The sequence below is a fragment of the Lepisma saccharinum genome, chromosome 24, assembly GCF_977018435.1.
Source record: "Lepisma saccharinum chromosome 24, izLepSacc3.1, whole genome shotgun sequence".
Lineage (NCBI taxonomy): Eukaryota > Metazoa > Arthropoda > Insecta > Zygentoma > Lepismatidae > Lepisma > Lepisma saccharinum.
In genome coordinates, this window is record NC_139252.1 from 42,962,246 (window position 1) to 42,977,521 (window position 15,276).

The 15,276-nt window shown below is 37.7% G+C and overlaps 2 protein-coding genes across 2 annotated transcripts in view; both read left to right on the plus strand.

Moving 5' to 3' along the window:
• Positions 1 to 5,223, plus strand: part of hh (hedgehog signaling protein) — an 81,366-nt gene extending 76,143 nt beyond the window's left edge. The window contains exon 3 of the mRNA XM_083110452.1: positions 2,843 to 5,223. Within this exon, the coding sequence (XP_082966578.1) occupies positions 2,843 to 3,516 (674 nt within the window). The 3' untranslated portion in view covers positions 3,517 to 5,223. The remainder of the gene's footprint in view (positions 1 to 2,842) is intronic.
• A 4,872-nt stretch (positions 5,224 to 10,095) lies between these two features.
• LOC145977910 (short transient receptor potential channel 4-like) overlaps positions 10,096 to 15,276 on the plus strand; it is a 60,302-nt gene continuing 55,121 nt past the window's right edge. Inside the window, exons 1-2 of the mRNA XM_083110217.1 lie at positions 10,096 to 10,598; positions 13,269 to 13,418. Of these exons, the coding sequence (XP_082966343.1) occupies positions 10,302 to 10,598; positions 13,269 to 13,418 (447 nt within the window). The 5' untranslated portion in view covers positions 10,096 to 10,301. The remainder of the gene's footprint in view (positions 10,599 to 13,268; positions 13,419 to 15,276) is intronic.

A 15,276-nucleotide genomic window follows, 5' to 3' on the forward strand; every position in this document is an offset into this window, starting at 1 on the left:
GAAACTAACATAGTTTTTGAAATTTTGTATAACTTCCGGAACAATTAATTTTGATTAAATTAAGTGGTAGAATATGAACGATACCTTCATTTTACACCCGATTTTTCTATCTAACGCAATACTAAATTCCTATTATCGACTATAATAATACATTTTTCTCTTTTTTTCTAATTTGCGACGCCCAGGTTTGTGTGACGTATTTATTTTCAGTTCTTCTAATCTTTTTTAATCGATTATGGCAACACTGCCACGGACGGTTTTTTGGGTCCCACGAAGACGCCAGGAAGTAAACAGTGGCCGGCTACACACCCAAGTTTGTCTTCCCGTACGTTGCCAAATTTCCAAAAGTCAATTGACACTCATGTCACGTGCCCAGTTCCCTCTGTTCTCGCATCGGATGCCGCTAATGTGACGACTACAAAAGTCCAACGCCAGAGACACGACAAACCAGACTTCTGAGCCTTGCGGAGGCGTATGAGGTGTGTCGTGGCAGGACGACAAAGATTCATGAATGTTAGCCGTTTAAATAATAGGCACATGTCCTAACCAATTTGATTATTTCCTCCATGAACTTCTTTGCACGGAAGAGCACATAATCTTTACTCAACCGCCAAGGTTGAATACGTTCTGGTTGGGGCAATCAATTGTCGTGTGATGTTAGATGCACAAAACGGCAGTTCTGGGGTTTCACTGTTTCGAAGACTCTCATGGTGAAATCTTCAGAGTGCAAAATCCTGGGGAGCAGGGGAAATTTCACCCCATAAAAATTTCCGGGGGCTGAGTTTTTGTTTACAACAACAAAGATAACCAATTATTTTTTACTTCAAATACACTTTACTAAGGATAATATCGGGAATGACGTAAAAGAACAATGGATAATGTCTGTCTCTGTGAGTGTTGCATGCTTTCTCTCTCTCCCTCTAAGAAAGTAATAACAATATACATTACACAAAGCAAAAGTAAGACAAGAATGCAATCTAATTGGTTTGCATTAATAGAAAACAAAACTTACACATAAGCCTAATAAAAACATTTAAACTATTTTGTAATTTGTTTATATTCTTAAGCAGTTGGTAAAGGAATTAGTTTGCTACTTTATAAATATCCGCCATATATAAAAGTAACAAATGAATTCATTTACACACACACACACACACACACACACACACACACACACACACACACACACACACATATATATATATATATATATATATATATATATATACATGTATATATTTTAAACGTAAATGTTAATTTACTTTTATATGTAGTAACAATAATATGTATATCATAATAATTCACGCATACATATAGGCTATATTCTTTAAGTTTATGAAACGGAAATCACAACCTTGTAAGCATAACTTAAAAACAAAAAAAACATCAAATTTCGGCCATCACTGAAACTATAAATAAATAAACAAAATCACTGAAACTATAAATTGTTATAAAAAACTTTGTAACATGGCGTATCGTATGGTTTAAGAGTGAATGGGAGTTTGAGCGAAATCAGTCAAGGCGATTCTAGATGGTATTTTTGTCCTAGGATGGTCCTAGGACAAAACTAGCAATTATACCTGGTTCGGTTCATGCGTGGAATAAAGATTTTGAAACATTCCCAGAAAATTTAATGCATATTAGAGAAATAATTCCATTAACGTGACATAAAACGGCGTTTTAAAACTTATGCGAAAATCTCATTTACAAGATAAAGAAGTACAAGTATATTATACCGTAAATGTGCAACATTAGAACTACTAAATTCTTTCTACAGACTTTTAAGTCAAGTTGCATTCCTTGGGATTTGCCACAATGTTAAAATATCTTTGCTAACACCACAAAGTTTTCTACTTTTTTTAATGTCTGAATATATCCTTTGGTGGAATTGATTAGCCTAAAAGACAACAACCTTTGGTGGAATTCAAAAGGTGGGTTGATGTCGAACACTTTTTTGTGTTCGAAATTTTCATCATATTCGTTTGTGAAATTTGAACAAAACAGTATTTTATTAAGTTATAACTTTTCAAAGCAATTTAATCTGTATGTTGGGGGAATCTAATCAATCGATTACTCGCACCAGCTTCTAGTATTTTCCCTGACGTTCGACTTGACCTGTTGCGTCTTGGCCCATCGAAATCAACTTGCCTGTTGTTGAACGTGTGAAGCAATTTTCGTGCCATCTAGCGGTGAAACTGTGAAGTTTCACTTGGACGCATTGAAGTTTCCATGCGAAGCGCCTCTATCGTCGAAATGTGGAACTACCACCGATGAAGCAAGCACAGGCCAAAAAGAGCACAATTTAAGAATAATAAAATTGATAAAGAAAACAATGTTACAGGAGGGGTAGAATGATGAGGAAAACTCTAATTTTAATCAGAGCATTCAATGTTTGTTTCGTGATTTTTTTGCTATTCTAGATCACAGGAATAAACAAAATAAATTGTATAAAAGTATATAAGGTATAATATAACAGAGGGTCTAGCACGATCTGTACTGTGACTGACAATAAAGGAGTACAAATATGTTTTTACAGTATTGTTATTTGTTTTGACGGTACTTTCACTTTTGACGAGTATTATTTAATATATATTATAACGAGTTTAAAATGCCAAAAAAAGGTTCTATTAAAGCGCCATCTGATGCATTTGGTTTATATTACTTCGCTTTTCTGCCACTTTCGGCTAATCGCGAATTAAAGCGGTATCTGTTGTGGTACTTGTTCAGTTTCAGTTTTTAAATCTAGTAGGGATGTAAACATAACATGCTACTAACTGGTTCATTGGAGATGATGATTTTTAATTATCAGGAAATTATTAACACTTTTCTTCTTTCTTTACAGAATCTTCCCAGGCGGCAAGATCAGGTGGCTGCTTCTCCGCTAACAGCACTGTTCTGACATCTGACGGTGTGCGACGGAAACTCTCTGACGTTCGTGTCGGCGACAAAGTGCTTACTGTGGACTCGACGGGTGTCGTGAAATTCAGTGAAGTGATCTTGTTCCTTGATCGGAACCCGGACGAAAGACGCACGTTCCTTCGCATGGACACGGAATCTGGTCGTCACCTGACCGTTACACCCACCCATCTTCTCTTTGTTTTAACCCAGAATAAGTCTGAACAGAGTCCCGTGTTCGCTGAACAGATACAGCCAGGGGATGAACTCATAGTGCGTCACGGGAAAGGAAGTGCAAGGGAAAGAGTGTTATCAGTGACTCCCATCTTGGAGCAAGGGGTGTTTGCGCCCCTCACCGTGGACGGAACGATGCTTGTTGATGACGTGCTAGTGTCGTGTTATGCCGTCATAAACAGCCACAGTTTAGCCCACTGGGCGTTCGTACCCGTTAGACTGTATGTAAACGTGAAGGAGGGTGTTGTACGAATGTTGCATGTGATTCACTTGAGCTGGAGCTCCGCGCCTAGAGCTTTACCACCATCGAAAGGTATTCACTGGTACGCAGACATGTTATACGGTGTGGCCAGGTACTTGCTACCTGGCCATCTTGTCTATCACTGACCTCTATGATGATGTGAGGGGAATCAACCAAAAGTTACCGCTCGAGGCTACAAAACCTCCCTTCCATATGGTCAGTTTGTACATTTCGACTCCCCGCTGATGGAGCTGATGCTACTCAACTGACCCTGGGAGTATTCCAAATCTTGCTGTCGCTGCCTACCAGTCAAGATCACCAGCTATCGTAGCAAAAGCACATGCCAGTGTCCAGAGCATTCCACTAACAGGTCCAGTGATCGAAGTTAATGTTTTCTGCTAATGTAGCATGCCTTTCAAAGTGTATCGTTGATTACCAGGAGAAGAAAACAATGCTACAATAAAATTGTAGAACGCAAGGCCCTTGTGTAGATATTGCCTAAGGTCGTGATAACTTTCGGGAACACGTTCACAATCCATTCCACCTTCCTAGACATACAAGGATAGTGTATTTCCCCTGTCAACATTCAAGACAGTTGAGATTAATGACAGGTTAGAACCACAAAAAAAAAAAAAAGGTTTTGCGTGAGTACGACCTTAATACTTGCACAGATTCCACTCCTGAAGTATGTAAGTACGTAGTACGTACCTATTGTTTTCACGTACAACAATGTATTACGTCATTAGTCTACTATGGGCTTTGACTCTTTTTGTTTTCTCTTCAGCTGATAGTTGAGATTTGCAAGAAAATAACGTTGCAGTGATGATACAATTTATTATTAATACTTGTTGCGTAATAAAATAAGTCTGTTGCCAAAACCGTGGCTTCATCCACACATACTGAATAAGTGTTATTTCGTTATAATTTCAAAGGTTCTACTGTTGATGCTTTAAAATTAATTTAATACTGTTATTCACTGGCAAAAAAGAAGGTGATCAAACAGCAAAATTAATCCGTATAGTAGTTCTAAGCACAATAGTATAGTTGCTGATAGGAAAAATACAACTTGTATCAACAATTATACTACTAAGCAATTCACTATCGTTCATGTATTGACACAATTGTATAATATACCCTGGCCTTATAAGAGCAACCATACCTTGCATTTAGCCTCCAAATTTTTAGGCATCGGGTAGAAGCCAAATAGACGAACTAAAAATTACATTTTGTCGTTTTCTTGGTTACATCATACAATAAGGAATTACAAGATTCCATGGCCTACATAACAACTGATATGCAATCGACAGTCTAGACATAAAAATCTATTTAACATGGTTTGAATTGTCTATATTGTAAAATATTCTTGTGTGCTTACATGATTTAATACCTAAGCATACCTGTAAACTGTCTTCAAATTAAGCAACGAATCAAATGTAAAATCCGTGAAATATTTAGCCTACTGCTTTTGCTCTAAGTTGTACAATATTATTCCGTTTCTACTATTGTTATTTATTTATTTTCTAAAATGAAAATTAATGTAAAGGAAATCAACCACAAAACAAAAATAGAAATGTTTTAGTTAAGAGAAAGCAACCAATAGTAATATATTGCAAATGAAAGAAAATTAAACTACATTAAAATGTCCCTGTGATCTGCAAAAATATTGTATTAAATAATGTATCACTATATTGTAGATGTTGTATAGAAGATGGGATGTGTGTATTTTGTACGAATCTTGTGTTATAACTTATCTTGCGATTGTAAATAAACCTTGTTTGACAGGAGAGAGAGATTTTTATAAATACAAACGCTTTACCGAGACAAATGTGTCAAAATAATTAGTGTAATTTAAAGCTGTATGAAATTTTATAAAAGTTCGATTTTGAAAATATATATATAGTAAAGAGTTTCAATTTAAGAATAATATTGTTTTACTTTCTCTAACGCATTACCCTAATGACTATTATTATGTGTTCGTATTTTGTTAAATTTCAAACAAAAATTTGATTTTAATTTTCTGGGGAGAATAATGGAAATACATTTAATGACAGTGGCGGCGATTGGGTTCCAAAACTAAGGGGGTAAGGTTCCAAAATTGGGGGCAAAGACAGTTTATTTTCCTTCCTATATAAAGTTTAGCATAGTGCGGGGGAGGAAAGGTGGCAAAAGTGGATGGGGGGGCAACTGCCCCCTTAATCGCCACCACTGTTTAATGAAGATATTTCATTGACTGACTGTTTTGTAATTCATGCTCTTTGGGATTAGTGTAATTAGCCATGGCTGTGGGTCTAGGGTTACCAGATCGCTGTAAGGGAAATGTAGGACATTAAGTCAAAATGTAGGACACAAAACAATTCCCAATAAATAATACATATTTCTATAGAACACGTTAGAAAGCAGTTGAAAAATGACACTTTTCAGTTTTAAAAAATGAATTCTTAATGAATTTTCAAATTTCAAAACTTGCAATCATACTAATCAATGCACCTCTTACTACATGATTTAAGTGATACTTCTCAGAGGAGACAATTTTTATCAAAATTTCAGGTTTAGTCAAAATATATTTATGTTGGAGTGGACAGTCCAACTCTGAAATTATAGGGACATTTTACATACTTTATGAAAAAATAATTTCTCTTGTGAGTCTGTTGTGTTGATTGTAATGAAAGAACTCTCTCAATATTTGAATTATGACCTGTAATGGCAAACAAATATTCAGCAATTACCGTAATTTAAAATGGTTCCAGAAGTTTCACTTTCGGTAGTTTTTAGTTCAATAACAGGGTGTCTACGAAAATAAAACATCCAGAATTCTTGACTTTTTCTGGACTAGACCTTTTTTTCCGTTTCTCTTAACGTTTATTTATTCGACCCCTACTTAGGTAAAGTTGGAAATTAGTAATTAAGAAAATACATATTTATTTAATGAAAACCCCTACCAAAGGGACAGTTAAGATGAAAACTGAAGCTGAATTTAAGAAGAGAATTAAATCTGCTATTTCGTATTAATGCTCCTGAACTGTATTTGGCAGACAAGCGAGGCTTTGGCGTCTGGACTCACAGGCAGTATAATCTTATGTGGGGCTTGTGTCGGTTGTCCCTACATGTTTGTGACTGTCCCTTCATCCATCTTATCTTACCACCATTCATCCTTATCTTCGCGTTTAGCCAAAGGGACAGAAAACTGTGAAGAAAATATACTAAATCAACCAATCAGTCATTATGGTAGCAAAAATTCTTGACCACAAGAATAATTTATTGCCTTTTTATTGACTTCTTGACCTATTTGTTGACTTCTTTACTTTTTCTTGACTTCCATGATTTTCTTGACTGGCAGACACTCTGAATAACTTTGTTCTCTAAACCCCTGCTTTAAAATCAATTTACATTGAATATTGAGTAAGAATGGGCAACACCTTGTTCCATCAGTATAAACCCTAAGGCAAGAAATTCTGCTCAGGCATTGAACAGTGACATTATCAGAAAGTGGTCCCTCAAAACTTTGTTCATTATTGCTTCCGTTTTCCCGTTTGTTTAATAGCAGGACAAACTTTTTTTTCTTTTTGGGCAATGACTGAATCAAAATAAATTTCACTATTGAGTTTGGAAGCGCAATCCATAGACTTGTAACTTGCATACTTTTTCTGTAACGTATTTTCCTAATTAATATTATGTGACGCTCAAAATGTAGGGCATTTATGAAATTTTTCAAATTTCTCCCGGACGCCGGACATAAGGCTAAAATGTAGGACATGTCCGGGAAAATCCGAACGTCTGGTAATCCTATGTGGGTCACATCATATTCCTACTGAAACAAAATGCATGTATGAAAACATTTCCTCTGTGAACATTCTTGTGCAAAGAATGGAATATATAAAGGTTAAATGAAGGGGTCGGAACAAGATGGTGCCAAAACACATTTATTTTCACCACACACACTTGCAAAACATTTCGAATGAAATGACATGATAGTCAGTTACAGACATTAAAAATATATAATATTTGATGGGATAGACTGTACGAGTGGCAAAATAAATTTCAAGTGTAAACGCATATTTGTGAATTTATTTGAACTTTAAAGTCTATGTTTCATACAAGTACGAAAATATCTCAATTGAAATTGCCATTTCAATAGCGATCAAATTGAGACTTTAAAGGTTATGAACTCACAATTTCACCACCAAAGGTTTCAAGTTCGAGTTTTGGCCTGGGCATAGGCGTTTCTTTGCTATTGCAATGGCCATTTAAATTGACCTCTATTAGGTAGATCATAATACTTAAAAAGAATATCTGAAGATAGAGATTTCTGAGTCTTACATGTTCTACATTTTGGTCAATTTGAATAAGGGCTGTATCTCTAACACAAAGATAAAGAAGACCTGGTAAAAATGATTAAAAATATTTAGTGTCCGGAGAGAATTTACTGAGCGATACTTGTGTATCTCACTGCATTTGTATGTACAGTGGGATCCATGAATATTAGGGGAAGGATCCATAGCCCCGGACGGCACTCAGCCGCGGACACCACGTACCTATTCGCGACAGTTGGCAGAAGCTGTCTGTTATCGGTAGTAGCGACTAACAGCGTACACGCCATAGTAAGAAGCATGTGGCTTTCACTCCGAGTGGAGCGTTGCAATAAGTAGGAGTGTGCTTTTTTGCCGAAAGTGGAAAATTTGTTGTGGCGGGAAACGAATTGTCATTGTTCGTAGTGAACTTACTGGTAAGTAATTTACGTTATCATTATGGTAAATAGTAAGGTAGGGATGTGTTGTGTGTTGATGTATGCTGCAAAGGTGAAATTTATTCCTATGGAAACATTTAGTAGCATTGTTTGTGGGTACATACGTCGCCCCAAGCCCCGGACACACGTTTGGCACCTAGCCCCGGACAGCACTGGATGTTCTTAGAATGGCATTATAGTGTCCTATGTAGGCCTAATTGTTATTGTTTATATAAAACCAAATGAGCATACGAACAAATCGTAAAATAGTTTTAAATTATTTGCTGGTACGATGTCAGGAACTACAAACAGAGGTGCCTTGGGCGAGAAGGCTATGAAGAAAGCGCTAACCCCAAAGCTTCCACCTCTGGTGTTCAGACTACCTCCCAAGCTTCCACCTCTGGTGTTCAGCCTGCAGCAGGACGGGATGTGAGGCAAGGCGAATCAACTAAGAATGTTTCGTCTATTCTTCAGAAACTTTCACCACTTCCAGATGCATCGATGCGAAGACTTGTTTCGAGAAAACGTAAATCCCAGAGAAGTGAAGTACTTACTTCCACTCCATATAAAAATCAACTTTTGGACAAACAAAACACGCGCAGGAATTTAGGAAACAAAATACTGCGCTAAATTATAAGGGACGACGTTTAGATTACGAGGAGCGCACAAGTATGGAACAGGCAACTTCAGGCTGTAGGACCACGTGTTTAATCTGTGGAGAGGAATTCGAAGAAGATTGGATTCAGTGTGCCACCTGCAAGGGCTGGGCTCATGAGGCATGTGCAGAAATTCATCCCAGCAACCCCTACTACTATTTTGACGTATGTATTCAGACATGAGGATAGCAACAAACAAACAAATAAACTGTCCGGGGCTACCTCCCCAGTTTCGTATTCGAGACATTACCTAACATCCAATTTCATGTGTGCTGTACCTCTCTGTTCATAGTTTCTGGGTGCACAAGGTAGTATAACTGTGTGGTATACTATTGTCCTTCACTATGTTGTTTATCATCTATTAAAATGTAATGGTTTTCCAGACCAGCTGTTTTTTTCATTAGTGTCCGGGGCTTGGGACCCTTCCCCTACCGTGCAAATTGTCCATGACTATTTTCATTAATTTTGTCTTGCATCCTGTGTGTTTTTAAGCGATGGATCTTTATTTATGCTGGTGCAAAAGTTGTCAATAGCTTGTTTTGAGTTTTCCTTTAACTCTTCAAGCTCTCATTGCGTCAAATAAAGTGCACGAACATGGTGATGGACAATTTACACGGTAATATCTACTCATGGATCCCATTGTACAGTGGGATCCATGAGTATTACCGTGCAAATTGTGCATCACCATGTTCGTTCACTTTATTTGACCCAATAAGAGCTTCAAGAATTAAAAGAAAACTCAAAACAAACTGTTTACAACTTTTGCACCAGCGTACATAATAATCCATCGCTTAAAACACATAGGATGTAAAAGAGAAATTAATGAAGATAGTCATGGACAATTTGCCGAGCAATACTAGTGGATCCCACTGTACTTGCACCAAGGAATATGTAATCTTTTCTGGTACTGTACGGCACTAAAAAGGTAAAAGGTAAAGTGTTCCCCTGTGCATAGCACCACGCCATGAAGGCGTATAGGGGGTGTGGGGGTAACGCCCCACACTTTCTTGATCCGGTCGTGAGTGGGGGTGATGTGATCAGCATCACGCCTCTGACCGCCTTTACCCCCCAGGGTTTCCCCCAGGTACCCATGTTATTCGACGCTGGGTAGGCGCCGGGGCAGCTTTCACCGTTAGAAAAGTTCCCGGATTTGAACCGGCCGGGGATCGAACCCGGGACTTGAGCATGGTAGTCAGACGCGTTACCTACTGAGCCACCGCGGCCACTAAGGAATATGTAATCTTTTCTGGTACTTTACGTAAACCCTCCTGATGCGACTTTTAGTATCCAATGCTTGTCTATTACTAGCGATTGACGAACCTACATGTAAACACCTTGAGAATCGTTCCTTCCTGAGAAAAACGCTTTATTTACAAACTAGCTTTATCTTTTTGAATTTTAATAACCGCGAAAGTAACCGAGACAAATATCATCAGTTAAAACGAGGACTAAAGAAATCTTCAATTAAGATTGGAGTGATATAGATAGGTATTTGGGTGAGAACATGTGTGCACTTCAGAGTCTGCGATTGCTGGAATGTGTGTAGAAGTGAATGGCATCACCAGGAAGACAACCCGAGGGTGACGAAGAACCGTCGAAGACAAGTCTACGCAAAACAAGGAAATTCAACGTCAAAGGGCTGAAACCTCTTTCAGAGTCATCGGAAGAGGTCGTGCCTTTGCAACCTAACCCACTCCCTGTTAAACGGGTTACGCAGGTTTTCAATATGGATGACCCGCAGCCTGGCCCTTCAAGAGGGAAACCTAAGAAGGTCCGAGTTTCGTATGTGTCAGATCAATCGTCTAGATCATCTTCCGGAGCTTCGCAAACTAACATATCGCCTGCAAAGGTAAGGTTAGAAAAACAAAGCCCAACCTCTTATTTTTTATCAATTCTTGTAAATATTTAGTATTTTAATACGATTCCAAGAGTTTTTTGTCTACGGAAATGTGGGTTTATGTAGAAATGAGTCTTGGTGTTCCTTACGTTAAATTTCAGTTGTGAGTGTAAAAAAATGGTCAACAGTTCTCTTCTTTTATACAAAGAATTTTGTTAATTTCTAAATTTACCTAACAATAAATAGATAATATACTTTGCTTTAAATTTTAAGCAATGAAGATGCTAGGGTTCAAGTTACGATTATATGATTCAGATATAATCGTGATACACACACACACATTTTATTTTATGGAATAGAATTTCACACACATTTAGGAGAACATAGGTACTGAACGATGTTTCAACCTCTCCTTTATGCTAATACATGGTTACAGTTTTCTATATATACGTACGTATACTATACGTTTTGAATAGGTTAAAATTATTAGGTTGGAGTTTCTTAGTTTTCTGCACTTCTCTTTCTCTCCACGAAATGTGCTTCAAATAGTAATTTGTGTAATGATACGAGGAGTAGATGTAGCAATGGAAGAAGACAATGGTAACAGTTTCATACATCGGAGACACATTTCTTCAATTTTACACAAGAAACTACTTACGGAAATGAGTTTCTCCAAGGTTTACAACGTTCGTCGAGGTATTTTCTATCATCGTGGAATATATTTGACCGGGAAATCATGTATTTTTCAAGAGAAATATCTCACCGACGCAAAATTGCCATTGCTTTCATTTGCTTGCCTTACGACAACTGGATGCTGCATACGTTTGATGACGTAAGCCCCTGTCAGTGTTTCAACCCTCCTTTTTTTTTACTATCCTTGCCTAACGTAACCAAACCTAACCTAACCTTACCGGAAATGGTTTATGGGGCTATAGGTCAGCTACCGTGAATAATGGTTCGTGGGGCTATCCGTGAATGGTTTGTGGGGCTGTGAACTATTTCTAACAACATAAGTTTTCAAAAAACAATATTTTTTGTTACTTTCAAAATTGCAAATAGTTTCTCCGAACTTCAAACTTATTTCCGGTATTCTAAACAGATTTTTTATCTTCCTCTGCATTAAAAAACAGTTACATGATGGAAAATAAAGTTCGTTGTAATGCGACCTTTATAAATATAGATACAGAAAAGCACATGTAATTCTAAATAAACCTAAAAAGACAGTCACCATTCTTTGGCAAATAAATACTTATTCTGCACCTTATTCACCCATATTAAGGTCACGATTTCATTATATATTTTAGTTTTTTCAAAAAAACATATTAATTATGAGAAAAAATGTTACTGTAAAGGTAAAACTTGTTTCTGTTTTATTCATTTCTTGTGAAAAGGGTTATTATTGAACTCCTTCATTTCTCAGTAGCTGTCAGCACTGCTTCTACAGCATGCACGTATCATGTTGACTCCTATAATGTTATACCTAGGTACATTATCTGCACTCACAGATGATTCTGTGAAGGGTCGAAATCTCAGGACAATGTTAGTACCTTTTCTTATCATGCTGTTTTTGTGATGTATATTGTTTTAAAACAAAATATTGATATTTTTCTCAAAAGCCTTCGTCATATGTTCTGTTTTCACTGAGAAATGTACTAAAGAAAAACAAAAACAGTCATGAAAAACGGGTTTTGGTGATCATTAAAAAAAACTTGACAAATTACAGACAGTGTTCCACTCCTGCTATGCAGCATGATGACTAATGCCCGGTTATGCACTTAAAATACCTAAAATATGCATGCAAATATGCACTAAAAAGGTAGAAAAATATACACATAGATATGCACTTCAGAAAAACACCTTTTTAAAATGTTTTCTTTCAGTTACTGCAAGACACTGCACGTAAGCATATATTTGTTCTTTTTTCAGCTCATATCTACAAGTTAACATGCATGTAATAAATGTAAACGTGGAAATTCTGAATTCATCCACACAATCTTATTTACCTTACAACGCGGTTTTATAAATGAAAAGAAAAATTACATTACTCACAGATCATGATGCACTTGATTCGAACCCAGGACCTCTGACGCCGTAGCGCGTTATACTAACCACTCAGCCACTGAGGTTGGCGGAAGGGGATCAGGACGTTGAAAAGAAATACACCCAACTCTAAAATATGCAAGAAATTTATATATATATGATTCATATATGCATTTGCATATATGCAATATGCATTTTCAAAAGAAGTTTAAAATATATATTTGCACATGCAATATGTAAAATGCATAACTATGGGGACCCTGATGACATACTACGCACCTCACTCGTGACATTGGCAAATATCTTCAGGTAAAAAAAGGTAAAGTGCTCCCCTGTGCATAGCACCACGCCATGAAGGCGTATAGGGGGTGTGGGGGTAACGCCCCACACTTTCTTGATCCGGTCGTGAGTGGGGGTGATTTGATCAGCATCACGCCCCTGACCGCCTTTACCCCCCAGGGTTTCCCCCAGGTACCCATGTCTTTCGACGCTGGGTGGGCACCAGGGCCGCTTCCAACGTTAGAAAAGTTCCCGGATTTGAACCGGCCGGGGAACGAACCCGGGACCTTTAAGCATGGTAGTCAGACGAGTTACCGAATGAGCCACCGCGGCCAGATATCTTCAGATCTCTTTCTATTAAAGGGGACACGGAAGAGGCCAAGTGTTGTACTGCCCGAGCTTCTGCCTAAGGAGAAGGATTTCTTTGATCTTGTGAAATCGGGGAACGTGAATGCAGTGAAGAAATTTGTAATGGATAATCCAGGATTCAACATTAACTGTGAGGATTTTCAGGTAATGAACTTTAGCCCTGTTAGTCATTAACTGTACTGAGTAATCGGAAATACGTATATTAGATTTGTTCGTAGAGTAGAAGTTGAAAGTGTGGGAATTTTTTAAAGAATAACATTTACGCTGTGAAGTTACAAAACTGTCCGATTATTTTCGTGACAACCGCGTGTGTCATAGGCAAAAGCCTTCATGAAAGTTCAGTCGGAGAAAGGATTGATTGATTGATTGATTTACTTTATTTTACTTCGCTTTTTGTACCACTTTTGGCTAATTTGCGAAGATGGGGACGAGTGATGACATGATGAAATTGATGAATGGACACTCACAAACATCCATGCCCAGGCCGGGATTCGAACCCGTGACCCCTGGCGTCGTAGCGAGATGTGCTAACCACTCCGCCACGGGGGCCGGCTCGGAGAAACGTCATTTCATATCGCTGTTTGTATTGATGGGCACTAAACAGGGGCGTATATAGTGTGTCCGGGCCCACCAAAAATCACTATTAGAAGATTTCCAGCTTCCCCCTTTATTTCCCTTCTCTGTGGTTCAGACTAATTTACATATAAACATGATTTCGTACAGTAGATTTAAAACAACTACACATAATTTATTCATTTCCAATCTGTTACCAATTTATTCTGCAACCACATAGGTGTAACAACTAATGTAACGAATAGAATGCGTGAGTCTTAATAACAAGTAATTTGCTGGAGAACGAAGTGAGAGAGTAGGAAATAAAGCCATCGTAGTTTCGTCGGCTTGAAAATACTATATTTTTTTAAGAGAATAATACTGTTTAATAACGCTAATACGATTTATCTACACTGAATTTCTAAGTGATAAGAGGGGCAATTGCACCCTCTTTCCTCCCCCTCCCGCGCGCACGTCTATGGCGTGTGTTTAGCTAATTAGTCTGCCAAGAGTGCGGGCAAGAGGGTTAGCGATAGGTGCTGGATTGAGATGACGTCAGCGGCTCATTCTTTGATTGGAGGTTTTGGTAGTCCTGACTCGCTCCTAAGCTGCAAATACCGGACAAACAGAGATTTTACGAAACTAATCTGACCCTACTTGTGGTTAGAATTCAAGTTCTCCTAGGAACCCTCTGCAGACAGTTCGAAGCAACGGATTGCTGTGAAACGTGATATAGAGGTTATACAGACAACGGGGAAGCGAATACCGACAAAAGAATAAATAGTGCAAAAATATAATGTGTATGCGTGTGTGTTATGAGAAAATATTTTGTTAATCTTCTTATTTCAGTAAGTCCACATTTAAACATATTTTAAATGGTCATCGGTAAAGAAAAAGACAGCCCAGCCCGCTTGCAGTTCATACATGCAACACATTTACAGTTTTTCTAGAGTCATGTAACGTACACTTTTGTGGGCTCATGAGTAGATAAAAGGAAGTGAGATGGGTTCTGCTTTGCTGGTCGTGGCTGTTATTCTCTTTGGCAAGTCCTGTCTATCTCTACTTCCCTCTTGCTTTTTATTTTCTTTCTTTTCATTTTTCTCTATGCCTCTTTTTTCTCTCTCTCTGTCTTTCCCTCCTCCTTGTTCCTACATTTTATTTCGTTTATCTCTATCTGCCTTGCTGTGTCTTACTTCCTTTATCTCTGTCTCTCTTTTCTTCTCTCTCGTTCACTCTATTTTTCTACCATTCTCTCTCTCTCTCTCTTCTTCTATTTCTCTATCCATCTATCTTTTTTCGTTCCTTTTTTACTTTCTCTTTTTTCACATGTATCTCTGTCTCTATTTGTCTTTCTTTCTCTATTTCCTCTCTTTACGTCTCTTTCTGTCTTTTTATTCCTTTATGAATGTGCAGCTTTTATGTAATGCTTCCACTGCTATAAATGATTCTG